The sequence below is a fragment of the Phyllostomus hastatus genome, unplaced genomic scaffold (genome assembly GCF_019186645.2).
Source record: "Phyllostomus hastatus isolate PE091 unplaced genomic scaffold, TTU_PhHast_1.1 phas_contig_150, whole genome shotgun sequence".
In the NCBI taxonomy this organism is placed as follows: domain Eukaryota; kingdom Metazoa; phylum Chordata; class Mammalia; order Chiroptera; family Phyllostomidae; genus Phyllostomus; species Phyllostomus hastatus.
The window spans coordinates 20,497,734-20,524,606 of record NW_025333611.1 but is presented as its reverse complement, the minus strand read 5'-3'; the positions used below and the strand labels follow the sequence as shown (position 1 = coordinate 20,524,606).

Here is a 26,873-nt window from a genome sequence, read left to right as displayed (position 1 = left end):
GCAAGACAATATGAAATGTAATAATATCCGTATAATAGAGATACCGGAAGGAGAAAAAGAAGAGCAAGGGATGAAAACTTGTTTGAAAAAGTAATGATGGAAAACTTTCCTAATTTGATGAGAGAAAAACTCACACAAATCCACGAAACACAGAGAGTCCCAATCAAGAGGAACCCAAAGAGGCCCACCTCAAGACACATCATAATTAAAATGGCAAAATTTCAAGACAAATAGAGAATCTTAAAGGCAGCAAGGAAGAAACAGGAAGTAACATACAAGGGAGCCCCAATAAGGCTAGCAGGTGACTTCTCAATGGAAATGCTCCAAGCCAGAAGAGAATGGCAAGAAATATTCCAAGTAATGAGAACCAGAGGTCTGCAACCAAGGCTACTTTACCCAGCAAGGTTCTCAATCAAGATAGAAGGCCAAATAAGAAGCTTCCCAGACAAAAGAAGTCTAAAAGAATACACCTTCACCAAACCAGCTCTGCAAGAGATACTAAAGGGACTGCCTTATGGAAAGGAAGGAAAAGAGAGGGAGAGAGAGAGAGAGAGAGAAACACAAGCACATAGATGACAATGAATAAGTACCTATCAATAATAACCTTAAATGTAAATGGATAAAATGTTTCAATCAAAAGACATAGAATAGCTGAATGGATAAGAAAGCATGACCCACACATATGCTTCCTACAAGAGACCCACCTCAGGACAAAAGACCTACACAGACTGAAAGTGAAGGGCCGGAAACAAGTTTTCCAAGCAAATGGACGGGAAAAAAGAAAGCTGGGGTAGCAATACTCATATCAGACAAAATAGACTTCCAAAAAAAGGCCATAAAGAGAGACCCAGAAGGCCACTTCATAATACTCAAGGGAAGAATACACCAAGAAGACATAAACATTGTAAACATATATGCACCCAACATAGGAGCACCCAAATACATAAAGAAAATCTTAGAGAACTTCACGAAAGGTATTGAGAGCAACACAATTATAGTGGGGGACTTTAACACCCCATTGTCAAAAATGGACAGATCTTCCAAACAAAATATCAACAAAGATATCATGGCATTGAACAATGCCCTAGAGGAAATGGACTTAACTGATATATATAGAGCCCTCCATCCCAAAGAAGCTAAATACACATTCTTTTCAAATGCACATGGAATATTTTCAAAGGTAGACCACATGATAGGACACAAAACAAGCCTCAACAAATTCAAGAAATTTGAAATCATACCAAGCATTTTCTCGGATCACAAGGGACTGAAACTAGAAACCAGCCTGAAGGGAAAAAAACCCCAAAACACTCAAAATCATGGAGATTAAATAGCATGCTATTAAACAATGAATGGGTCAAGAATGAAATTAGGGAAGAAACCAAAAAGTTTCTGGAAACAAATGAAAATGAACTCATAATAACCCAAAACTTATGGGACACAGCAAAGGCAGTTCTGAGAGGGAAGTTTATAGTGATACAGGCCCACCTAAAAAAGAAACATTTCAAACAAACAACCTAACCCTACATCTACAAGAACTCGAGGAACAACAACAAAGACAGTCCAGAGCAAGTAGAAGGAAGGAAATAACCAAGATCAGAGCAGAATTAAATGACATAAAGACTAAAAGCACAATTCTACGGATCAATGAATCCAGGAGCTGTTTCTTTGAAAAGATAAACAAAATCAACAAGCCTCTAAGCAGAATCATCAAGAAAAACAGAGAGAAGACCAAAATAAACACAATCAGAAATGAAAGAGGAGAGATTACAACTGATACCACAGAAATACAAAGGATTGTAAGAAATTACTATGATGCCAACTGTATGCCAAGAAATTTGAAAACCTAGATGAAATGGACAAATTTCTAGAAAAATATAATCTTCCAAAACTCAATGAAAAAGAAGCAGAAAGCCTGAACAGACCAATAACAGCAAATGAAACTGAAGCAGTAATAAAAAAACTCCCGACACACAAAAGCCCTGGACCAGATGGTTTCACAGGAGAATTCTACAAAGCATTTAAGGAAGAGCTAACCCCTATCCTTCACAGACTATTCCAAAGAATCTAAAAAGATGGAAGACTCCCAAACTCTATTTATGAGGCCAGCATCATCCTAATCCCAAAACCAGACAAAGACACAACAAAGAAAGAAAACTTCAGGCCAATATTGCTGATGAACATAGACACTAAAATCCTGAACAAAATATTGGCAAACTGCATCCAACAATACATTAAAAAGATCATACACCATGACCAAGTGGGATTCATTCCAGGGATGCAAGGGTGGTACAATATGTGCAAATCAGTAAATGTAATACATCACATAAACAAAAGCAAAGACAAAAATCACGTGATCATATCAATAGATGCAGAAAAAGCATTTGATAAGGTGCAGCACCCATTTATGATAAAAACACTCAGCAAAGTGGGAATAGAGGGAGCATTCCTCAACATAATAAAGGCCATATATGAGAGACCTACAGCCAACATCATATTCAATGGGCAAAAACTAAAATCTTTCCTACTAAGATCAGGAACAAGACAAGGCTGTCCACTTTTACCACTTCTATTCAATATAGTACTAGAAGTTTTAGCCACAGCAATCAGATAAGAAAAAGAAATAAAAGTCATCCAAATCGGAAAGGAGGAAACAAAACTGTCACTGTTCAAAGATGACATGATAGTGTACATAGAAAATCCTATAGACTCCACCAAAAAACTGCTTGACCTAATAAATGAATTTGGCAAAACAGTGGGATACAAAGTCAATATCCAGAAATCAAAGGCATTTCTGTACACCAACAATGAAACAGCAGAAGCAGGAAATCAAGAAAAAAAATCCCATTTGAAATAGCAAAAAGAAAAATAAAATACCTAGGAATAAACCTAACCAAAGAGGTAAAAGACCTATATTCAGAAAACTACATAACACTGAGGAAAGAAATCAAGGAAGACACAAACAAATGGAAACATATACCGTGTTCATGGATTGGAAGAATTAATATTATCAAAATGTCCACACTACCCAAAGCAATTTACACATTCAATGCAATACCTATTAAAGTACCAATAGCATATTTCACAGACATAGAACAAACACTTCAAAAATTTATATGGAACCATAAATGACCCCGAATAGCTGCTGCAATTTTGAGAAAGAAGAGTAAAGTAGGAGGGATCACAATACCTGATACTAAACTATATTACAAGGCCACTGTAATCAAAACAACCTGGTACTGGCATAAAAACAGGGACATGGACCAATAGAACAGCCCAGAAATAGAGAGCCCAGAAATAAACCCAAGTCTCTATGGTCAATTAATATTTGACAAAGGAGACAGCAACATAAAATGGAGTAAAAATAGCCTCTTCAACAAATGGTGTTGGGAGAACTGGACAGCTATGTGCAAAAAAATGAAACTCGAGCACCAATTTACACCTTACACAAAAATAAATTCAAGGTGGATAAAATACTTAAATATAAACCACGACACCATTAAAGTCCTAGAGGAGAACATAGGCAGGAAAATCTCAGATATTTCATGCAGAAACGTCTTTACTGACATGTCCCTTAGAGCAAGGGACATAAAGGAAAGAATAAACAAATGGGATCTCATCAAAATAAAAAGCATCTGCACGGCTAAAGAAAACAGTATTAAAATAAAAAGAGAACTAACTGTAAGGTATATTTGCCAATGATACCTTAGACAAGAGTTTAATCTCCAAAATATATAAAGAACTTACATGACTCCACTCTAAGAAGACAAGCAATCCAATTAAAAAATGGGCAAAGGACTTGAACAGACACTTCTCCAAGGAGAACATACAAAGGATCCAGAGATGCATGAACAGATGCTCAATGTCTCCAGCTATCAGAGAAATGCAAATTAAAACCACAATGAGATACCACTTCACACCAGTCAGGATGGCCATCATAAACAAAGCAACAAACAAGTGTTGGAGAGGTTGTGGAGAAAAGGGGATCCCAGTGCACTGTTGGTGGGACTGCAGACTGGTACAACCACTATGAAAAGCAGTATGGAATGTCCTCAGAAAACTAAAAATTGATCTGCCTTTTGACTCAGCAATTCCACTGCTAAGATTATATCCTAAGAACCCTGAAACACCAATCCAAAAGAACCTATGCATCCCAATGTTCATAGCAGCACACTTTACAATAGCTAAGTGCTGGAAGCAACCTAGGTGCCCATCAGTAAATGAATGGATCAAAAAAACTATGGTACATTTATTTACACAATGGAATTCTATGCAGCAGAAAGAAAGAAGGAGCTCCTACCCTTTGCAACAGCATGGATGGAGCTGGAAAGCATTATGCTAAGCGAAACAAGCCAGGCAGTGAAAGACAAATACCATATGATCTCACCTTCAACAGGAACCTAAACAACAAAACAAAGAAACAAGCAAAATATAACCAAAGACACTGAAATAGAGGACAGGCTGACAGTGACCAGAGGGGAGAGGGGAGGGAATTTCAGGGGAGAATGGGAAAGGTTTACAGGAACAAATATAAAGGACATATGGAGAAAACTAGGGGGGGGTGGAAATGGGAGGGAGGTGTGGAGGGATGGGTGGGTGGTCTGGAGTGGGAGTAAAGAACAGAAAAATGTACTTGAACAATGATTAAAATAAAATTTTAAAAAAGAATAAGAAAACCCAAACACTCTAATATTGAGAGAAATTCGGCATAATAATGAGCAAGTGGCATTTAACATCCCAAAACCTGGAACTTCTTCAAATTTTCCATCAAAATTTGCCATTTTCTCATCATCTTCTCATGGTACTTGCTTCAACTACCAGCATTCAGGATGAATCAAGTTTGAATAAAAACTCACTTAAATTTTCTTTCCACTATTGAATTTCTTTTTTTTTTAGATTTTATTTATTTATTTTTAGAGAGGGGAAGGAAGGGAAAAGAGAAAGAGAGAAACATCATTGTGTGGTTGCCTCTTGAGTACTCCCTACTGGGGACCTGGCCCACAACCTAGGCTTGTGCCCTGACTAGGAATTGAACCGGTGACCCTTTTGTTTGCAGGCCACACTCAGTCTACTGAGCCACACCAACCAGGACAAATTTCTTAAAAATTAAAGTAGAGTTGACATACAATATTCGTTTCAGGTATACTCGACATTTATGTACCTTAGGATATATACATAATTGCCATGGTGAGACTGTCTGTCACCGTACAAAGTTATTACAGTACTATTGAGTATATTCCCAGTGCTGTACACTACATCCCTGTGACTTACTTATTCTATAATAAAGTTTTTGTGCTATGGGATTTTTTATTGTTAAAGACAGTATTTCGGCTCCATAATAGTTTACAAAGCTTTGGATGGCCAAGTGCTTTTTTGGGTAAAGTTATATTTTTATATACAAGGAAAGGGTATCTTCCAGACAGTCCATGTGAAGACTGTACCTAGGTGGAGTGTGTTTTAAAAGTAACTGAAGGAGATGAAGGGAAAAGGGGCTCCCAGGGTTTGAGAAAACGGAAACTGTATTCAGTCCCACATGAGATGTGGAATGAAGGGCCAGGAGACAGCCCCAGGGTTCCCCAGCAGGAAGAAGGGAGCCTAGAGGCACAGAGAGACAAGTTGGGGCCGATGCTCCTCAGACCACCGCAGTCCCCACTTCCTCCCTCGCAGGGAGGCTGCCCCCGCAGAGGTCTCGTGGGCCCTGCCACCTGGGGAGAAGAAGTCCCTAGGACTAGGAAGAACAGGCCCTCAAATGAGTCACGAGAATCCCTCTTTGTACTTGTGACAAAGCAACAGTTTTCTTATTGGAAAAGCAATCCATGCGGATTCCACAAAAAAAGAGAAGACTTGGAAAAACAAAAGGAAGAAACAAATGGGAACATAATAATTCCAGTGCTCATTGAAAATTGGTAGGAAGAGAAGCTCTGGCTGGTGTAGCTCAGTGGATTGAGTGTGGGCTGCGAATCAAAGCATTGCAGGTTCGATTCCCAGTCAGGGCACATGCCTGGGTTGCAGGCCATGGCCCCCAGCAACCGCACATTGATGTTTCTCTCTCTCTCTCTCTTTATCCCTCCCTTCCCTTTCTAAAAATAAATAAATTAAATTAAAAAAAAAGAAAATTGGTAGGAAGAGAAGAGCCCCCCCAACCCCGAACCTGCCCCACCACCACCACACACACCTCCCATAAATTCTTGACTTACTTGGGTAAGGGTACAGAGCCCACAGACGAGAGGTGGCCCACCCAGGGCATGCTGCCGTCCTCTGCATCAGGCAGGAGCTGCCAGGCTTGAGAAGTTAAGGCACGTGCTGGCTACGCTGCTGGCTTTTATCCTCATGTCAACAACACTGGTCTGAAGGAAAGCCGCCTCATCTCTCCATTTCCCTTTTAGGGCCTGTTTGAAACCTTAGGATCTCCTGTCCTTGATCCTGACTTGGGGAACCCATTGGAGTATGGGTAATGGGAGAGTCTATGCCCAAATGTCCTGCAGGGCACCTCTGTCTGTCTCCCTACACTCAGCACCTCCCCATCCAGAAATAACTAACCACGTAAATATGGCAAATATAAATATACACAGAGAGAAAAATCTATATTCAACATTTTTAGTTTCTTCTTTGTTTTTCCAAAAAGGGACATTCTTGTTGATACTTTTGCTGGAAGCAGTGAATGAAAACACAAAGGTCCTGGCAGGAGATTTTTGGTTGAGCTGGGTCATTCTCCCCACCTAGGTGGCAGTTCCCACCAGGACAAGGCTCTCTGCTGTGTTTCTGCTACATCGTTCACAAGGCTCACCGTGCCTTCTTCACAGTTGGTGCTCAGTAAATACAATACGTGGGGATGGAAAACTCACGGAGAGAAAGCTAGCATCTCCTCATTCCCACGTGTGGGAGGTCTGCTTGCGTCTGCCCCCGTGCTGGCTGAGATGCTGGCTGAGCGAGGCCTGGTGCCCGCATGCAGCTCACAGTCTACGGGGGCTGAAAGCCCCAAGCAAGGCATCTCCATGGGATCAACGTAGCTAGGTGCTATGGGCAGAATTTAGAGCCCAGCCCTGGAGTTTTGTAACTGAGCAAGTTTCAGAACTTGAATTATAATTTTAGAAAACCCCAGAAGTATAGGCCTTGGAGGGATTTTAGAGAATTAGATGAGAGGCCCATGGACACTAATTGCATGTCTTTCTCATCTGATCCAGCTGTCTATTAGTCAGGGGATTGTTGGCCACATCTTGGCCCCAGCTTTGACACCCTAACCCAAGTGCCTGTCTCTGTCTGTCCCCAGCCACTCCTTCCAGGTGCTGAACGCCAGGTGCAGGCTCTCCTGAGCAGATATGGCCCAGGAAAGCTGTACCAGGTGACAGGCAACACCAGCGGGCCTAGGACACTGGACCTGACATTGCCACGGGGCCAAATCGTGGCCCTCCTTCAAAACAAGGACACCAAAGGCAATAGCAGCCGCTGGCTGGTGGATACTGGGGGTACGTAGGACTTCGTGGGCCCTTCTCCTCCCTCTGGCAAACTGTGCGGGCCACAGTCTCGCTATGCAAATCCAAGGTGGGAATGAGCCCAGGTGGAAACATGGGGCTTGGAGCACAGGCGGCTTAGTGTGGTGCGTGAAATGCCAACAACAGGTGTTCAGTCTTTTATTGCTACATCCATTATCAAGCACCTACTGTGTGCTGGGTGCTGTGCAAGGAAGACAAGGACCCTACCTTGGGGACCTCACAGACCTGTGGGGTGGACAGAACTTCAGCACCAAACTGAGAGAAGGACATGGGCAGAGAAGGGATTCTTGGATCCTGGCTGCATGGACAGACGTCTGCTGTCCAGAATGAGGGAGATGTTGTCTGGTCCCCTCTGCATTGGTCACACTTCTGGAGGCAGGAGGCAAGTGGCACCTTGAATCCAGGAGCAGATGGACCAGTGGGCTGTCTTCCAAAGAAGACGTGTGACCCATGGGATGAGGGTCACATGGGGTTATTGAGAGGGGATCTGTGGAGAGTGGTCCCCCAATCAGAGAGTTTATTATCATTATTACTAATGATACTAATATATATTAGAAAAATATAACTAGCACATAAACCCATGATTTTATTCATATTATTGTATAGTGCAAGACTATGTTTTAAACAGCAAGTCTATGAAAACATTAAGCAAACAATATAAATCCAGCAGAAATCACAAAAGGGCAGTCTCCGAGTCAAGCTGAGAACCGCCGAATGGGGACTAAAGCAAGGCCCCTGGGGTGCGAGGACGAGGCTGCAGCCCAACACCACCCTCCACTGCATGGCCTTGGAGAACGGTCGAGCCGCTGCAGCTCGGCTGGCCCAGCAGTGAAACGGAGAGTTGATGTGCAGACTAGATAGTGCCAGCTCCGGCACCTGGAGTGCTCTCAGGAAGTGGTGGCCACTCATAATGACAGTAGCCAGAATGGCATGGAGTAGCTGCTGCATGAGAAGGAACTGGGGACACCTGGGGAAGAGAAAAGCAATTTCCACCTCGTGGGAAAGGCTGCCCTGGGCTGAGGAAGCAGCCTTGCTCGGGGGTGGCCACTTCAGGGGAGGGGCCGTGGTGCCAGCACCAGGAAAGCTGTTTCATCCCAGATCAAGGAGGCACTACTTCTGTCTGCCGGAGCTGTTCAAAACCAAGGGGCTGCCTCAGTCGAGGATGAGCTCTCTGTCACTGGGGGGTGTGCAAGCAGAAGGTAGAGACAGAGAGGGCAGGAGTGGGGGGCTGAGAGGTTCCTGCACGTCCTCTGCAGGTGCTCCTTAGTACTGAGGGGTGGTGTTGGAGGCACTGGAGCCCATGCGTGGTGGTAGTTTCCTCTGTCACTAAAGGGATGGAGATGGGGGCCTGGAGCCAGATTCACGGCCTGTGTGTCCCTAGGACAGCGAGGGTACGTGCCAGCTGGGAAACTGGAGCTGTACCACGTCATCCCCAGTGAGGAGAAGCTCAGGGAGCAGGCACAGCCTCACGAGGACTTCCGACATCTAACACCAGAGCCCACCCTAGCCCCCATCCCCTCTGTCCCAACCAGGACTCAGGTGAGTTTGGGAGTGGAATGGGGGCTTGCCTCCCGACAGCCACCTGGAGTGGGGTTTGAGTTTTCTCTGATTGGGAGGCGAGAGGGCACTACCCTGCGAGGCTGGGGCCTTGATTGGTGGCCATCCCAGTGTGCTGGCCAGGGATGGGGACTGCAGAGAGGAAGCGCTGGTGCACGCCACCACATGCAGTTAGAGACAGCAGACCGAGTCTCCTATGATCCTATTTACATGAAATGCTCTGAATAGGCAAATGCACAGACACAGGAAGGTCAGTGGTTGGCAGGGGCCGGGGGCAGGAGGGCTGGGAGTGATGGCCAGCTGGTGCGGGTTTTCTAGGGGTGAAGATGTTCTGGAATTAGTCAGTAGTGATGGTTGCACAACCCTGTGAACACATTCAAAACAACCTGTGTGATGAATAAGTTCCTTAACTTCTCCAAGCCTCAATCTCCATATCTGAAAAATGGGGCAAATGGAACCATAGAACAGTGATCATCAAAAGTGGCAGAGCACTAGAGCAGAGCCCACCACACCTCCGTGGGTGCTCGTGGAGGAAGAGGCTGTTCGCAGAAAGGGTGTGCGGGGAGGTGACGGCTGTCCAGCCACAGGGACTGACTGCGGGGAGGGATCCCGGTCCACAGCCTCTCTGGGCTGGGTCTGTCTGTCTCCCGGCCCTGGCTCACTGCTGTGTCACCCGTGTGTTTCAGGTGGTCGCAGCGTACCCCTTTGTGGCCAGAAGCAGCCATGAAGTGAGTCTGCAGGCAGGCCAGCCGGTGACTGTCCTGGAGGCCCAGGACAAGGAGGGGAACCCGGAATGGAGCCTCGTGGAGGCAGACGGACAGCAGGGATACGTGCCTTCCAGCTTCCTGGCCGGGGCCCTGAGCCCTGCACCCTGGGGCTGGAACCTGCCCTCCTAGGGTCAAGGGAGGTGGAGGATCAGAGGCTGCGAGCCCTGGGACAGAAGAGAGGCAGAGGGAAGCAGGGTGGAGGCGGGGGGAGTCAGGCCACAGTGGGGCAGGGCGAAGGGCTCTCAGCAGGCAGCGGAAGAGGTGGGTGTGCCTTGCAGAATGCTGGTGTGGGTGGGCTCGAAAGGCTCCACCCCGCACGGCCTATGGTGTCTTCACAAAGGGGTGCTTCTAAGCTGGAGTCACAGCCCCCTGACTGGCAGGTCAAGTCGTTCTGGATTTGCTGGAGCTCACAGCCAGGCCTACCTGTGCCCCTGTCTGGGCCTGCCCACAGAGAAGGTCACCGGATGTTACCTGCGTGCTCTGTGGGTGCAGGGAGGGGCGCTGGAGAAGCCCAGATTGCCTGGCCTAACAGTGGACTTCCTACATGCGGTGTCAGAAGGCACCGTAGCCGGCCAGTCGTCCTTCAGTTCTCCGTGCTGGGCGCTGAGCTATGCTGGGCGCTGAGCTATGCTGGGCAGTGAACCCCCGAGAACCCGTTCTAGTCGAGGAGTGGAGCTTGTTAGGACAGGGGAGAGGTTCCCAGGAAACTTGCCTGGGCCTGGGAGTGGGCCAAACCACAGTTCTGGAATGTGTGTAGGTAAATGCAACCTATTCCAGGGAAGAGGAGATTTTGAGGGTGTGTTAGGTGGGGGTGTGAGGCTGTTGCCAGGTGGCTGTACACTGTTGCTATGTTCTCTGAGCCAGGGGCCGGAGGGGCATGCAAATCAGAAAGGACACTGTGAAGCAGGTGAGCACAGGCCTGGTGGGTGGGGAGGTTAGGTAAGGGCTTGGCTTCCTGTTTCCGGAAGAAGGGGAGCTGGGGGAACCCCAGGTGGTCTCAGGAGGCCACCGAGGGCCTGGGGGCAACAGTGGCTATGGTGTCAGTTGTCTGTGGGACCCGAGACACAGGACACAGCCTCCTTCTTCCCATCCACACAGACCTGACTCACAGGGTTGTGGCACGAATGACATGAGGCTAAGGAGGCGGAAGCTCCTGGCAAAGTGTAAGGTGTATATAAATGCACATTGGCCTTGGCAGCAGGCTGTGCTGGAAGCGCGCTCAGGCTGGCCCCAGCATCAGCGTTAACGCTGCCCCTTCCCGTTCCCGGGCCCAATGTCGTTCGTCAGTGTGGCATCTTTTCCCGTCGCCCTAGGATCTACTGCAGGCTCCTTCTCAATGCTACTCTCTAGGTAGCCAAACCCTTGACCCTGTCATCCCTCTCTAGAACCTGGAGATGGAAACCCCCCCATAAAATACTGACCCACAGGGGCAATTTTGGGTGCAGCCACTGTCGAATCATCTCTAGGATGTTGCTTTGAGCTCAGATAATTACAAGACTCACAGGAGAACGAAGAGACCCAGCATGATCTTTAACACAAATGACAACACTTGGGGCCAACCCAGGTTAGAATGTGTGTATAAACAGGTGTCAGTTGAGACTAAGCTCTGAGTTATCGTACCTGTAGTGCCTATAGTTGTCAGCTCTGGCTTTTAGGGGGCTCTTAAGAACGTACACACGCGTCTGTGTCAGAAGGTGTGTAACTCACCTCCTCAGGGCTTGTGAAAGCGTGGAGGTTGCACAGCGCCAAGGAAACAACTCCACAAGCCCTTTCCCAGCCCCAAATTCACTTTACAAGATGCTCTTGACTCATGTTCCTTTCTCTTTCCTTCTCAGATTGCCGATACAAATAGGAAGCATAGGAAAGCAGATAATAAAATAAGAAACCCATATGTGGTTCCACAATACAGACTGAGAGCCCACTGGGCGCTAGAACCCCGGCTCAGGGTTTCTCAGAGTGCCTGCTCACTGCAGTCACGGGGGCAGCTTTCAGGTATGGCTGCCACCAGGACCCCACTGGAGATGCTGATGTAATTGGTCTGGGGAGTGGCCTGGGCCCCCAGGACTCAGAAAGTGCTCCACATGCTTAGCGTGTGGCCAGGGCTGGGGCCCTCTGCCCTAGACACACAGCAGTGGACCAGAAGCCTAGGGTCGGAAATGGGCGCCAGCTGTGAGCTACGACGCTCCCCCTGAGCTTTGCACTAGCTCGGATGTTTCGAAGAGGCAGCTTCAGAGGTGGTCTGAAGCAGGACAACCTGCTCAGGACAGTCTGGTCAGGACACAGAATGTATATTTATTAAGTGCCATTAAAAGGGACCTGAACAAAACCGGATGTTCTTGTAGGCACAAGGGAGGAAACTGAAATACACTCAGAACCAAATTGGTCTAATGGAGGGAAAATACAACGTGTTCAGCAGCACGTGGTGTGGTTTCTCGTGGGCCAGGGAAGAGACTGAAAGCCTCACTGAAGGGTGGGAAAATGCACTCTGAGAAGAGGGAGAACGGCCTGAATTTTCTCCAGGGGACTCTGTAATGTGCCCTTTCCCCCCAAATGCCTAGAACCGTTGCACTGTGTCTTGTTTATCTCACTCTTGAACTTGCTAAGGCATCTGCCTATGAACTGACAGGACTTCTCGGAGTGGAAGACTGACTCACAGAGGTGTCCCTTTGTCCCTTGCTCCCTGCAGCGGAGTGAGGCCTCTTGAACCTTTTGGGCCCCAGCCCAGTTTGGGACAGGAAGACAGGATTACAATATCAGAGGAGAGATGAGTGGATTCTTGGTTGATGTGATGAGCTCCAACTTGGTGAATAACTCCTGGGAATAAAGGACTACGAAGATGAAAATGTCTCTGGAATTTGTGCGACTCTCACCATCAGGTAGTCAGGTGCCCCAGCGCCCCATTTGGTCACGGGGCACTTGCTACACATAAAAATGAACACATTCATTCATGTGTTCGTTTAAGGAGTGGCTACAGCATACCTTTGGGTTCAACAGCTGGGGATGCAGCTGGAAGTCAGACAGATGCGGGCCCTGCCCTCCCAGAACCCACAGCTGGAGAGAGAGACAGACAAGTCAACAGTCAGTTGCATGCCGTGTAAGTGCCAGGGGAGGGAATGAACCAGTGCCACCAGAGCCCAGGCGAGGGTCCGGCCCTGACTCAGACTTGGCAGCTCAGGAAGGCTTCCTGAGGGAGGTGATACCCAAGCGGAGGACTGATGGGTAACTAGGGTTGAATGCAGGTGGGAGGCAGGTATGTGCCGAGGCCTAGAGGTAAGAGCTAGCACGGTCTGTCAGGAACCTGAAATGCGGTAGAGCTAGAGCACAGGGTGTGTGCAGGGCTGGTGGGTGCAGTGAGAGATGGCTTAGAGGGCAGCATGGTAAGGAGCTTTGGTTTTTATTCTGAGAGCCATGGGAGGGGGTGGGGGCACTGAAGGGTTTGGGGTAGAGGAGGGACAGGCCCAGGGTTGTATTTTAGGATGCAAGCTCTGGTTCATCCTGGAATCATCCTACACATGTCACATGCCTTAAGTGATAGATGTTCTATACATATTGCTCATAAATGTCCCCGAGAGGATGGGGCCACGGCAGCCCTACCTCTGAGGAATCTCCCAGACAGCCGGAGAGGCAAGACCTACAAGAGTGAGGCAGTCACCTGGCTCCCCAGGACAGGAGACAGGAGGGAGGTCTGAGGGGGCTGAGGAGGTCACAGGGCTTGTTAGAGGAGGTGGGGCAGGTGCTGGGCCACGTGGGCCAGGTAGGACTGGGGAAAGCAAAAGGGAAAAGAGGCCTCCTCAGGCCTGGGGAGGAGCGTAGTGCCAGGAAAAGTGCCCAGAACTTGGGAAAAGCTGAGCTCAAGGCCCAATTGACCACAAACAAGTAACAAGTGCACTTTTCTGCATGTGAAGAAGCTTGATGAGGTCCCCCAGTCTCCCCGTCCTCCCCACTCGGTGCCAGAAGCACTCATTGTAGAGTTCTGGCTTATCTTGAGGAGCCCCTGACTCCTCGGCTTGCATTGTGGCAGAGCCGTAGCTGGGCCTGGCAGCCGGGGGCAGACTGAACGCCCTCCCAGGACTGGGGTAAGGCGAGAGCCGGTTTCTGCTTCTGGCATCATCATGAGGAGCTAGGATCCTGAACAAGCCATTCATTTAACCTTGCTCACCTACTTGCTTTTCTTTTTCTTTCTTTATATTTTTTCAATTATACTTTGCATTTAATATTATTTTTGTGTAGAGCATAATGGTTAGGCAATCATATACTTACAAAGTGTTCCCCCTGGAATCACCTATTTGCTTATTGGTAATTTCTGAACGTGCCCTTTCTGCTTTCTCATCTGTAAAATGGGTACAATTCCTGTTCTCCCAGGGTGGGTGAGAGGAGTAAATGCCACAATCAGCAGCAGGAGCATCACGGCTGTGCAATGAGGGAACATGTGAGCTGTGACCACCAGGGGGCAGCAACGCTCTACAATTCAACTGTGGGGAGGCCCCAGAGGCGCCCCTGGAGTCATTCTGGAATGCCGGCAGGTGCCTGACAAGTGGTGCAAATCAGGGGAAGGACCAGGTGAAAGACATTAGGGAGTGGTGGGGACTGTGTTGGACCCCATCGTATATGCTCAGTCTAAAATACAGGTGGCAAACACAAGGCCGTCGGGCTGAATCAGGCCCTCCACCTTGTTATATCCAGCCTGTCACCTTGTTTCTACCCAGTGGCAGCACTGAGCTCTCACTTAACTGTTAAGGAGCAGTTACATTTACACAGTCCTAAAATTACATTCGGCCCCTTGAAGGCGACTTCGAGGCTGATGTGGCCCCTGGTGAAAATGAATTTGACACCCCTGGTCTAAAAGAACAGCTTCTTGGCTCCAACCTATTTGCCACGTCAGAAGGAGGGCCCGGTGGTGCCAGGTAGACCGACTTTTCAAGAGAAGCCAGGAACCAGGGTTCCGTTTGTTTGACTCTGTTGGTGTGAAGTCTCCTGTGTGGCCACAGCAGTCCCCCTCTTTGTCTCTTGTGCCTGAGTGTGGACTCACTGTCCTGGGTGGAGGGTCTCGTCTGAAGAGTTAGTTCCGCATCCTGACATTTCCTGTGAAACACCTTCCTGTGTCTCCCCTGTACTCATCGGGCACTCGTTTCCCTTCGTGAGACCTCCGGGGAACACCGTTTCCTTTCACGCCACCGTCACTCGCAGCTGCCTCAAGGTTTCGTGAGGTTGTGCCCCACATTTGCTGACTCCCCCGTGAGGATCCCTGCAGTACCTAACTACAAGAGTCTTTTGAGGATTAAATGAGATACTGCTATAGAATCACTTAGCCCAGCATCTGGCTCATTCGTGCTCCAGAAACGCAGCTATCATTGTCATGGGGACTTCAGAAGCGATGGTGTGACATCTGGAGAGAGGTCTGCAGGCTCTTTCTCCGGGATGGTGACAAGGCCTGGCCTTTCGCCTGTGCAGATGAAGTGCCGGACTTGGCTGTCACACTCCGGAGACACTCCTGAGACTTGCCCCTTTGACCTTCACTAGTCCAGCCAGCCAGCGGGGTCAGGGTGGGCAGGCGTCCCACCCACGGCAATGCTCATGGGTGCGAGCAGCCCGCATTCTCCTGCCCCTCTCCAGCCGTAGGGCTTACCGCTGCCCTCCGCACCACTGCAGAGACGTCGGGCCAGTGCGCAGGCAGTAATCAGGCACACTGAAACTGCTGGGACGCTGGCAGCCAGGAGCATCCTCTTGGGGTGTTCTGAAGGGACCCAGCAGCTTTGGGGCCCAGGTTCCTCGCAGGGGAGTGAAGAGAATGAGGGGACCAGGTATGTCATGGGCTTCATGGCTGGGCCCATGAGCCTCAGTAGCTGCTGTTCAGTTTCTGCTGAGGTTGCAGGCAGCCCCCACATACCCAGGACATCCAGGGTGGTCCTGTGTTCCCTGCCTCGGGCCCATCTACCTGTCATCAGATGTTTGGGCATCCTTGGGTCCTGGGAGTGGAAAGAACTATAAACAGTGGCTGCAGGTTTGGGACAGCCAGGAGCCCCAGTCCCAGGAAGGTTTGGACTAGCATGGATGTAGGAGGAGCAGCCAACCCTTCAGAGCATCTCACGCCTCTAGAGATTGGATATTTGCTTGTTTGCTCTCACAATCATTCTCTGCCCTGCTCTGCTCTGCCCTATACTTCAGGGGACTACAGTTCCCAGGCTCCTTTGCCCTCTGGTTTCCTGGTGGGTTTGGCCAATGGGAAGCACTGACAGGCAGGAGGTGGGGAGAAACCAAGGTATTTCTCCCTCTCTCTGCTTCAGGCAGCATCCCAGCCTGTGGCTGGTCTCCCATGTGGTTCTAGTTCCCAGGGGATGACCACTTCCTCAAGGCCTCAGGTCCTGTTGGGCAGGTCTGGCTATGCTTCCTGTTTTTGTCCCTCCGGCCTGAGAACTGGAATGTCTTTTTGCTGTTAATCTCTGAGGCTCAGATCTTCATTCACCTGCATAACCTCCTCCCTATTTTAAATTCCTTCTGTTCACAATGAATAGAGAGGTTCTCTTTCTTTCTTTTTTTTTTAAGATGTTATTTATTCATATTTAGAGAGGAGAAGGGAGGGAGAGAAACATCCATGTGTGGTTGCCTCTTGCGTGCCCCACACTGGGGACCTGGCCCGCAACCCAGACATGTGCCCTGACTGGGAATCGATAGAGTGGTTCTCTTTCTGACTGGCCAGTGACTGGCATGCTGTTCAGCAGCTGGGGGTACAGGATGGGACTGGGGAGTGGAACTAAGGGGCGCCCAGGTACCTCTGTGCCTCAGGCTGCCCAACCCTCAGGCTGGATTTGGACTATCACCAGGTCTGCTGCACCTTCCCTGGGTGAGGGGACTACCTACTTTCTCCACCTAGGACTCTTGGAAGTGTCTTGAGCTGCGCACAGCGGGTCACACTCCAGGTCCAGTGACTGAGAGAGTTGGCTGACTGCCCCCGGTCTTGGCCAGCTGAGGCTATTGCTGTAGGTCCCAGAGCGACAGACACAGAGGAGGTCCAGGGCTGCTGTGTGGGAGCGGAGCCAGGCTATGGGCAGAGGGAGAGGGCCACCTCCTTCTGCCAGGGTGTCTCAGCAGCATCTATGTCTGGCGCTGGCTTGGACATGGTGAGCAGTGAGCCCCAGGTAAAGGAGACAGGAAGTAGGAAGGGGGCACTGGCCAGGGAAGTCTCGAATCTGGGGTCTCTGGGCTCCTGGGCACATCCGGAGAGCGCCTGGCCTGGGGAGAGACCAGGGTGCAGACAGCACTCGTGTGGTTCTAGTCACTACTCAGGGGGCTGCTGGAGCATTGCAGGAGGCAATCTACTTTATAGGACTCAGCCAGTGCCTAACACATGGAAGGCTCTCAAGAGCTGCGAGCTGAAAAACAAACCCAAATCTGCCCATCAGCCAGCCACTGTGTCGTTCTGTAGGCATTTCCCAGGATGAGCTGGTGTCGCAGTTGAGACAGAGGTCCTAGTCTCTCCCCTGGGGCAGAGCTGGGGCTGGGGACACATGCCACCACCAGTCCGCTGCAGGAGTCGTGAGGTTGGGAGGCATGGCGGTCCCGGGCACACTCCCCAGGGGCCGGGGAGCCCGCAGGTACCCAGTAGGCAGTCGGAGCCCCAAGGGGGAGCTCAGTGACAACTATCTCTTAGTGTCCAGGCAGGACAGAGATCAAGACCAGGTTGCAGCGTGGGCGGGAGGGCCCCAGTCTTGGGGCTGAGGTTCGAGCACCAGGTCCCAGAGTCTGTAGGGTCAGGCCCTCTGAAGATATGGGGATCAGGGCAGGAGACGGGATTAGGGTCCAGCTTTTAGCGCAAAGGACTTTGTACTGAGTCCTTGGGGAGAGGGGAGGGGCAGGGGTAACTAAAATCCTCCCATTTGAGGACAAGACTGAACCTAGGGAGCAAGGGGGGCTAGACCTGGGAGAAGGTCATGGGCAGAGGCTGGGGTGGGCAGGTGCCTGGACCTCACATTGCAAAGTGCCTGAGTTCGAATCCTGACTCCACACTTACCTCGTCATGAGACCTCGTTGAATGAGTCACTGCATCTCTTTAAAACCTCACTTTCCTTTCCGTGGGTGAACCAGGAGTGGCCCTGCCTCCAGGGTTGCTGGGTGCTGAAATGGGGTGGGGCACCACAGCGTCTGGCACGGCATCTGGGACGTGTGAGTGCTCAGTGAAGGGCTGACCGGGGTCCCACAGCCAGTGCCACTCCTTCCCAACTTCACCAGGAGTGGCCCTGCCCCCGAGCCCTCTCTGCCCCGGTGGGTGAACACTCCAGGGTCTTCAGCCCTGCCTCCCGTGTCTGTGCGCTCCTGCACCCTTCACCACCCCAGACTCCGAAACACAGCCCTGCACTGGGTTCTCCTTTCAACACTGAAAACAAGGGGATGTCATAAGAAGCCCAAGGTCGCCGCTGGGACCGTGTCCTCAGATACTCTCTGGGGACTGCAGCCGGCCACCTTGCCCTGCTTCCTGATAAGCAGTGTGTGTGGGTCTACCTTCCCCCACTTATGTCCCCTAAATTTCTAAATCTTTTTTTATCACAGTCTTTTTCATCCCTCTTCCCTCACCATAAAAAAAAAAAGAAAGAAAGAAAAGAAAAGCCATAAGTCAGAACAGCAATTGTAAAATAAAAAGTAATCACAATGAGGCACACACAAACTTTTGGGAAAATTTCAGCGTGCATCCCCTTCCCATTCACAGCAATGCCCCTGGCCGCCTCCCAGGCCAGAGATCCCAAGGGGCAGCCCTCCCCTCAGCTTCATGCGTCTGCATCTCACTGGGAGATGCAGCCCAAAACTGAATTTGCTTTCTGTAGTCTGTGCTGTGACAATGACGTGCAATTTGTTGCTTCCTCCCCCAGGTACGGCGCCAACAAACACCTAACCTGTGACCCCACCCCAAAGCCACTTTTCCCGCAGTCTGCCCCTCAGCAAACGGCACCCTGGTCCATTCAGCCGTTCATGCCCAATGCCTGGGATTCACCCCAGTTCCTCTCTTCCTTTCAGCCCTTCACATGCAATCCTTCGGTGAGGCCCCCCAAACCTTCCCCAAATTGGTTCCTGTGTGTCTGGCCTCCTGCATCTCCCCTCCAGGTAATTGAAGTGCAGCGTCTCTCACCTGGACCCCTGCAGGGCCCTCCTGATGATCTCTCAGTCCCACCTGAGTCCTTTACCCTCCGTCCACTCTCCATAGAGCAGAGAGACTCTGAAAAAGTAGGGCATCACACCTCTGCTGAAAACTGAGCAAAGCCCACGCTCTTCACTCTAACCTAAAAGGCCCCGCCCCCCTCTGCAGGTTTGCCTTCTGTTCCTCAGTGACTCCCAGCTCCTTCCTGACTCGGGGACTTCGCACTGGTTCTTGCCGTCCCTGGGGTGCTCTTCCCCGAGGTCCACCCGAGGCTGGCTTCTTGCCATGCAGGTCAGCTTCTAGGGGATGCCTGCGTTGACCACCCTGTCTTGGAAGCCTCCACCGCCCCCCCCCCCACATGCCCTGATCCCTGTCATTCACCATTGCGTCACCATGTCTTGCTGTCCTTATAGCCAGTCTCCATCCCTCCTGTTGTCGAGTTTGCTTGTTGTCCGACTCCCCCATCAGAAAGTAAGTGTCTCGAAGGCAGGGATTTTATCCTTCTTATTCAGCGCTACATTCAAGCACTCTTTAGTATGTCCCAAATGAAGCATCATGCTTATATTGAAAAATTACCAATGGTTGATCTGATTCGAATTTAACTGGCTGCCCTGTGTTGTAGCTGGAGCACACACATCAGGTCTGTCAGCTCTCAGCCGTGCCGAGCACGCAGCTGCAGCAGTCTCCTGCAGAACGGAAGGGATCCCAATTCCTTGTTTGAATGCTGTGTAATTCTGAACAGGAAAAAAAAATATTGCTTCTTTGATGAGAAGAATTTCAGGGGATAGAGGCCTTTCTCGCTGGTACCGGGAGGAGGGAGAGCCGGGCCTCAGCCCAGTTCCAGGACGGCCTTGGCTGGCCCGGGACTGACTAATAAAGTGTGAAATTGACTTCATCCTCTGGCACGTCCCCGCCCCAGCCAGTGCGTCCCTGCAGCATCTCCCTCCGCTGCAACAGATGCGGGCGCTGCTGACATGCCCTCGTCACTGGCAGACAGGCCGGTCATCAACGCCCACGCGGCCCCAGGGCCCGGCGCTCTGCAGAGCCCCGCTCTGGCCTTGGGCCAGGATGGGCTTTCACAGCCAGAAGCATCTGGATGTGGCTTGTCTGATGCTCCCTCTACGTCAGCCATGGGCCCCTCCTGTCCCTATTTACTCCTCTAGCCCGGGCTTCTAAGGCAGGGGTGTGGGTTGGAGGGGAGGCAGAATTAGGTGAGCTCTTTGGGACGCTCCTCGACCCTGCCCTGCCTGTTGCACCAAATGCAGGGTTGGAGAATCAGAGCAAGGGGGGCCTCCGAGGGCGATGAGATCAGCGCACTCCGGGGAGCCCCTGGGGACCTTCAGGGATGCTTCGGGGATGATGGAAGCCCCCCACGCCCCTCCTTCTACTAGCGTGGGGCCAGTTTTGGATCTGTTTTGTTTGTTTTCTCCTGTTTAAGATTTCCTAGGAAGAAAGGGATTCTGTGGCTCTAATAAATCCTCAAACCATGTTCTAATCTGAAGTCTTTCCCAAATTTGTCTCTGCATCAGAATCAACTGGGTGACTCGGTAAGAAACATGGATTCTGAGCCCTGTAGCAAGTTTGCCTGCTCAGCACCCCCTTCCACTTCCCTCGAGGATACCCTCTGGGTTCCCTTGAGGAGCCCTCCCTGCCCCCCCACCCCCCACAGCCCATGTGGTCTGGCTGGAGACCCCATTCCCTCGGTCTCCAGGGTTGAGCATGTTCCCCAGTCGGGGCCGATCACAGCCGAAGTATTCAGCCAGGTCCAGGGTCAAAGCTTGGCTGGAGTGGCAGCCCCAGGGTCTTGGCAGAGAAGCTCTCTTTTTCAGAGGCCACGGGCTGGTAGCTGTCAGCTTGAAACTGTTGGCTAAGAATGAAGCCAGCCCCGAGGCAAACCATGACCAGGGATGAGAGACAGACAGACAGACAGACAGACACACCAGCTGACATGAACACCTGGACCCGGCCTGTCTGAAGTTTATCCCCTCTGGGCCATTCAGACACAGGAGCCAATGCTTTGCTTCGTTATTCTTCAGCCAGTTTGAGCTGGGTTTCCGCCACTGGCAACCGAGAGAGTCCTGATCCACAGACCCTGTCTCAGATCTGCTGGATCCTGAGCTCCGTGAATGGAGTCCAGAAATCTGGACTTTTCAAAAGATTTTGAGTGGATCCTGATAAAACGACTGTATAAATCATTGTTCTGACAGCACTGAGACCTTGGTCCGAGGACGCACAGGTAAGAGTGGTCCTCCCACAAACAGCCGTTATAATTGTATGTCAGACCCCCATGCATGGTCTCAACCTTCACACTCAATGAAGCGCAGGTTATTCTTCCATTTCACAGATGAGAACACCGAGGCCCAGAGAGGTGCATTCATGAGTCCAAGGGTGCGGATCTAGCACCCTTTGAAGCCCGTCCTCTGTCCACCACTCTGCACTGCCCAGGAAGACAATGTGGTTGCCCAGGGCATCAAGAGCTGGTGTTGAAGATTTCAGCCCTCTCTCTCTAGAGACTCTCTCCATAGGCAAGGCCTATCTGAGTCACTTCGTGTGCTGTGGCCCCCCGGGAAGGGGGGACACCAGTGGGATGGACCTACACAATAAGGTCAATTTATTACACTAAGAAGTCCCAAAGTAAGATGGCTCTAGGGTGGTTAATTCAGAGGCTCAATGTCATAGTCAAGGGCTCAGGTCCTTTCCATTTTTCTGTTCTGCCTTCTTCTGGTTCCAGCCGGCCCTCAGGTTGGCTCTCCTCATGGTTATGAGATAGCTGCTCCACGTTCAGATGTGCCAATGTCCAGCACAGGAGTTTGGTTTCTTCTTGTGTGTTTATCAGTGAAGAAAATGCTTCTGAAAAGCCCTCTACATATCATTGGTCAGAATCTCATCACATGTTCATACCTGGTCCAATCATTGGTAAGGGAGGTGAGAACATCATGATGGGCTTGGACCAATCATGATTCTGCACACCCGAACAGCACAGGGCTCTTCAAGAAGGAAGGAAGGAAACAAAAGGTGTTGGGTAGTGTCTGTGCACAGTTCCTCTCCTGCTCCCTGGGTCTCCCGCCCAGACTCTGGGCTCTGGCTCCTGAGGCACCTCTCTTTTCATTAGACACAATACTTGCAGTGAGGCCAACTTCCAAAGTTCAAAATCCTCCCCATGGCTCCCTTGCCCTTCCTTTTAGTCTTCTCCCATAGCTGGTAAGGTGTCCCAAAGAAATGCAGGACTTTCCCTCCATCACCCAGAGGTGCCCTTCCTGGCTGTATTTCCCTCATTACCAGTCCACGGGGTTGCTGGGAGGATGGGCACCACATGTGTGGTGATGGACACGTGCTGTTGCCTGCCCATCACCTGTTTCTCCTGTTCCTGATGACAGAATGTACACTGTCCCTTAGGGATTCACTCTTTCCTACTTTCAAGCCCTGGGGTGTAAGCGACACTGACCCTCATGGTATCCTCAGCTCTTAGGAGGTTTCTACTCCTGCGGCCTGGGGTATGTGACTTAGGTCTGCTCAGTCACTATGTTTAATACCTCTTGCCACAGGGCTTTACTTGGGGTGGACAGATCTCTTTTATGTCACTAACTTTGTAACTTTGGGAAGGTCACTTAATCTGGATGTGCATCAGTTTTTTCTTCTGTAAAATGGGAATAACGGTTGTTCTCACAGAAACTCTGTCTTTCCTATGAGAGTCACTTCATGGGCCTTGGGCTCAAACTCCTGGAGAGAGAGATTCTATTTCTCCTTAGGTTGTTCAGCAGCAGGATTTGAGTCTGGAGCTTGTAGCAACTATTTTGCAACTTCTGAGAAGAAAGTTGGTCTGAGAATGAAGCTAACACAGAACCAAGAGGTGGAGCCAGAGGGACCCTGTGCTGCTGGATCCAGCTGGGCCTGATGCCAGACAACCCTGTGCATCTCAGTCACATGAGCCGATAAACTTTCCATTCTTGGTCAGCCTGGTCGGAGCTGGCATTATGCCCCTTGCAGTGAGAAAACAACTAATACAGCATGTGGTTTTGAAAAGGCTGAACTGTGCTCTTCTTTGGGTGAGTCTTGCATGTGTAAAGGGGAGCAATGGAAGATAAGGTTGGGAAATTAGGCTGCAGATACATGGCAGGGGGCTGTGAGTCCTTGCAATGGACCAGGCAGTCTCAGAACCATTGGGCAGTGCGGGATCTCCCTAGGCCAGGTGATCCCAGGAACTGCCCAACAGGGTAAACTTTGCCCCCAGAGATCAGGTTAATGTTTCTGTAGCAGCTGATAAAAAAAATTTTAAAGATTTTTATTTATTTGTTTTTAGACAGAGGGGAAGGGAGGGAGAAAGAGGGAGAGAAACATTGGCCGGTTGCCTCTCACAGGCTCCCAGCTGGGGACCTGGCTCGCAACCCAGGCCTGTGCCCTGAATAGGCATGGAACCAGTGACCTTCTGGTTTGCAGGCCAGTGCTCAACCCACTGAGCCACACCAGCCAGGGCTAAAGTAGAATTCGTGACCTGCAGAAGGACTTGTTCTCGGCATGCTTTTGCCAGGAAAGAGTTGGCCAGTTCTGCAAAATGGAGAATGTTTAGAAGACAGGAGGTACTGGCACTTACCAATGGCTCCTGAGGGCTGGCTGCACTTAGGCTTATGTCTCCAAATCACCGCTTGCATTCTCAGTGCATTTGTCCCTGACAGAGCTTCTGGGCATCTCATTTTGTCTTTCCCCAGGGACTCCCCCCAACTCACGCACCCTTGGTACATTCCACCACCCTACATGGGAGGTCTTCATTCAAGTGTCTGAACAAAGAAAAAAGTTGTTCCAGACAGTAACAGGAAAGGAGCAGGGACAAAGCCACCATTCTGCCTGATCTTGCTTCAACCAAATCCAAAACACACAATACAAGTTTAGTTCTTCACACGTATGATCTCATTTTCATTTACATAATACTGTGTACAGACATTGGGCCTGGGACTCTACAGATATTAACTCATTTAATATCCAAAACAACCCATAATAACAATTACTATTCCCATTTTACAGACAAAGACATTGAGGCACATGTAGATTGAGCGACCTTCCCACAGTCACAAAAGTAGTGACAGAGCAGAGATTGGGACCCAGGGAGTCTGCACTCTCCAACCCGTGCCAAGGGCAGGCAAACCTTTTCTGCCAAGGCCAGGAGGGTTTCAGACACAGAGCCTCTGTCCCAACTACTCAGTTCTGTCGCTGGGGTGGAAAAGCGCTTGTAGACAACACATCAACAAATGGATGCGACTGTGTGCCAATAAAACTTTATTCAGAGACAATGAAATGTGAACTTCCTGTCATCTTCCGTGGCATGAGATGTTACTTTTCTTTTGATTTCTTTCCTTCGAACCATTTAGAAATACAAACTCCTTTCTTAGCTTGCCGGTCACGTGGAAACAGGCGGCGCCCTGGATCTGGCGGGCAGGCCGCAGGGGGCTGACTGCCCCTCTCAGCTACACTATTGTTCACCCTCTTCCCACAAGTCGCTTCTTATCACCTCCGTTCCAGGACAAAAGAAATTGAGGTGAGAGGAGGTTAATGACTTTCCCAAGGTTACAGAGTGAGTGGCGAGGAGGCGGTTGGGGTTGTCAGGATTTGTCTGGACCCCGGAGGCTGCAGCAGCAGGAGAGCTGGCAGGGGCCGGATGGGCAGGAAGCAGGGCTGAGCGGAGGACATCAGGGCTGCCTGCCTTGGCTGGAAGCCACCAGCCACCAAGTGCTGGAGGGTCCCCCTACCGCTCTCTCTCCAGGAGCCGAATGGGTCCTCTGCCCCCATCTGTCACTGCGGTCCCCTTTTCACACACTCCTGAGATTTGCAAAGACAGAAATGCCCTGCCTTCCAAGCCTGGAGCCAGAGGCCCAGAAAAACCCAGAGGCTGTCTTGACTTGGTCTGATCTTGCCAACCACAGCCATTAGGGGAGGAAAGAGCTGGCCTAAAAGGGCCCTGAGCTGCCACTTCTGAGAATACCTCAGCTCCGACCTGGCTAAGCCTGGGAAAAGGCAGGGGAGGAGGGGGGAGGGCGAGAGACAGAGAGCAGGGGGCAGAAGAAGGGGGGGAGAGAGAGATGGAATCAGAGAGAGATGGACACACACACACAGAAACACCCCTTAACAGCTGTTTTTCCTAACCAAAACCCTATTTCCTAGTTTCTCAACTTTGCAGATACAGAAAAGCCAATATTGCAGCAGAAAAAATCTTCCTGTGTTACATACTGTTAAAAATTCTTTGTTTATTTTGTCTTTCCTAGGTTTCCACAACCTTAACTTCGTTCACACCCGTGAGTGGGCCCTAAGGAGGGCAGCCCAGAGGTTACTTGCCTGAGGAGGGATGTGGGGCTCAGAGAGCGCCAGCATCTTACTCGAGACCTCGCAGCGAGGTAATGGCCAAGCGGGGACCCAGGATCGAGACTGCTGGCTCACACACACACCGCCTCTGGAAGCAGCGGTCCCCTGGTGCTGTCGTCTCACTCCAGGCTCAGGAGCGGGCAGCTCTCAGTTCGGGACTGTACAGCACCCGTTCCCCTCCTAAAAGCACCCCAGTTCCATTAAGGCGAATTGCCTGTCCCCAACTGTCTTGGGGCAGAGGTCATTCTTGGCTCCTTCCGCCCACTGCTGGCCTCCTCCCATTAAAGTCAAAGGTATCAGCTCCCTCCTCTCTTCACGTGGGTGAATCAGTGGAGACACGTGACCCAAAATGCTCTTTCCAGGGATGTTGACTCTGTCAAGGACAAGGGAATGGTTCCTGGTTGGTCATTCTCTTTGTGACGATAGGAGCTGTGTGGTCATTGATAGCACCCCCGCCTCTGTCCCTGTTAAAGGCAGTGACGGCTTTGCCTGCTTCCTGCTTCACGGACCTCAGAGTTCCCTTCATTCCTGCTGACACGGGCCTGCTCTCACCATCTCTCATTAATTATGTAGGCTCCCACTGGGCTTCAGGAAAAACCCCCTTCGCTCTTAGTTTCTGGTGCTCGCACAGAGCCCTGTCTGACACAGCTCCAAAGAATGGGGGCTCTCTCTCCCCCTCCTACTTCCAAGCCTCACCCCCATTTCTTCCTCAGAAGAATAGTTCGGGTTCCCCAGAACTAATCCCCACATTGCCTGGCATAAATCCATATAGAAAAAGCAAGCAAACATAAAATATGCTCCCAAAATCTTAGGGCCAGTGCAAGTGGTGAGGTTACTGGAGGATTTCATTTCCATTTCATTTCCTCTTGTTGCTCATCTTTGTCCCCTGAAAATTTCTTCCCACTGCATTTATGATTAAAGACAACAATATTTATGGGCTTGTTGGTTTGATTGCAATTAGAGAAACTGAGACATTGCCCCTGTCCCTTTGTGGGTGTCCTTGTGAAGGAGACTGGGCCATCACTCTGTCACTGCACCGCTGGCTGTTATCACCCCACTGGTAGGGGTGTATTTACTGACAGAGCTGAGGGCTGATATCCCATTGGCTTTGTTGTGCTCATGACTCAGGGAAAGTCCTCACCTCTCCTTGCTCCCCCAGGTCTCCCCGAATAAACAAGGAGGGGATGGGACTAAGTGACCTCTAAGAGTTCCGCTGCTCAGTTCTGGGGCCTTTTTGAGGCTCGTGGCTTATTGGAAACTGCATCTGGGAGAGAAGCGACAACTCACTCTCTGGGGGGAGACACTTAAATGTCCCATGTAGTCAGCACTCTTTAAGTTGCAAAGGACAAAAACCCACCTCAAACTGGCATTAAAAAAAGGTGTGGGGGGCTGTTTATTAGCTCATACAGCTGAAAAACTCAGATCTAGAGTCAGGTTTGGCTGGATCCAGGGATAAGAGGGTGTCATCAGCCCTGACTGGTGTGGCTTGGTGGATTGGGCTTCATTCTGCAAAGCAAAAGTTTGCCGGTTCAATTCTTGGTCAGGGCACATACCTGGGTTGTGGATTCAAGTCCCCAT

The 26,873-nt window shown here is 50.2% G+C and overlaps 1 protein-coding gene and 1 long non-coding RNA gene across 2 annotated transcripts in view; both read left to right on the top strand.

Moving 5' to 3' along the window:
• The window catches only part of ARHGEF37 (Rho guanine nucleotide exchange factor 37), a 46,028-nt gene extending 33,368 nt beyond the window's left edge, over positions 1-12,660 (top strand). The window contains exons 11-13 of the mRNA XM_045823882.1: positions 7,271-7,466; positions 8,875-9,032; positions 9,737-12,660. Coding sequence (XP_045679838.1) covers positions 7,271-7,466; positions 8,875-9,032; positions 9,737-9,946 — 564 coding nt within the window. The 3' untranslated portion in view covers positions 9,947-12,660. The remainder of the gene's footprint in view (positions 1-7,270; positions 7,467-8,874; positions 9,033-9,736) is intronic.
• A 10,279-nt stretch (positions 12,661-22,939) lies between these two features.
• On the top strand, positions 22,940-26,212 carry LOC123811518. The gene is made up of 3 exons (XR_006784398.1): positions 22,940-22,990; positions 24,308-24,474; positions 25,199-26,212. It is a non-coding gene; the product is annotated as an uncharacterized LOC123811518 (long non-coding RNA).
• The last annotated feature ends 661 nt before the right edge of the window (positions 26,213-26,873 follow it).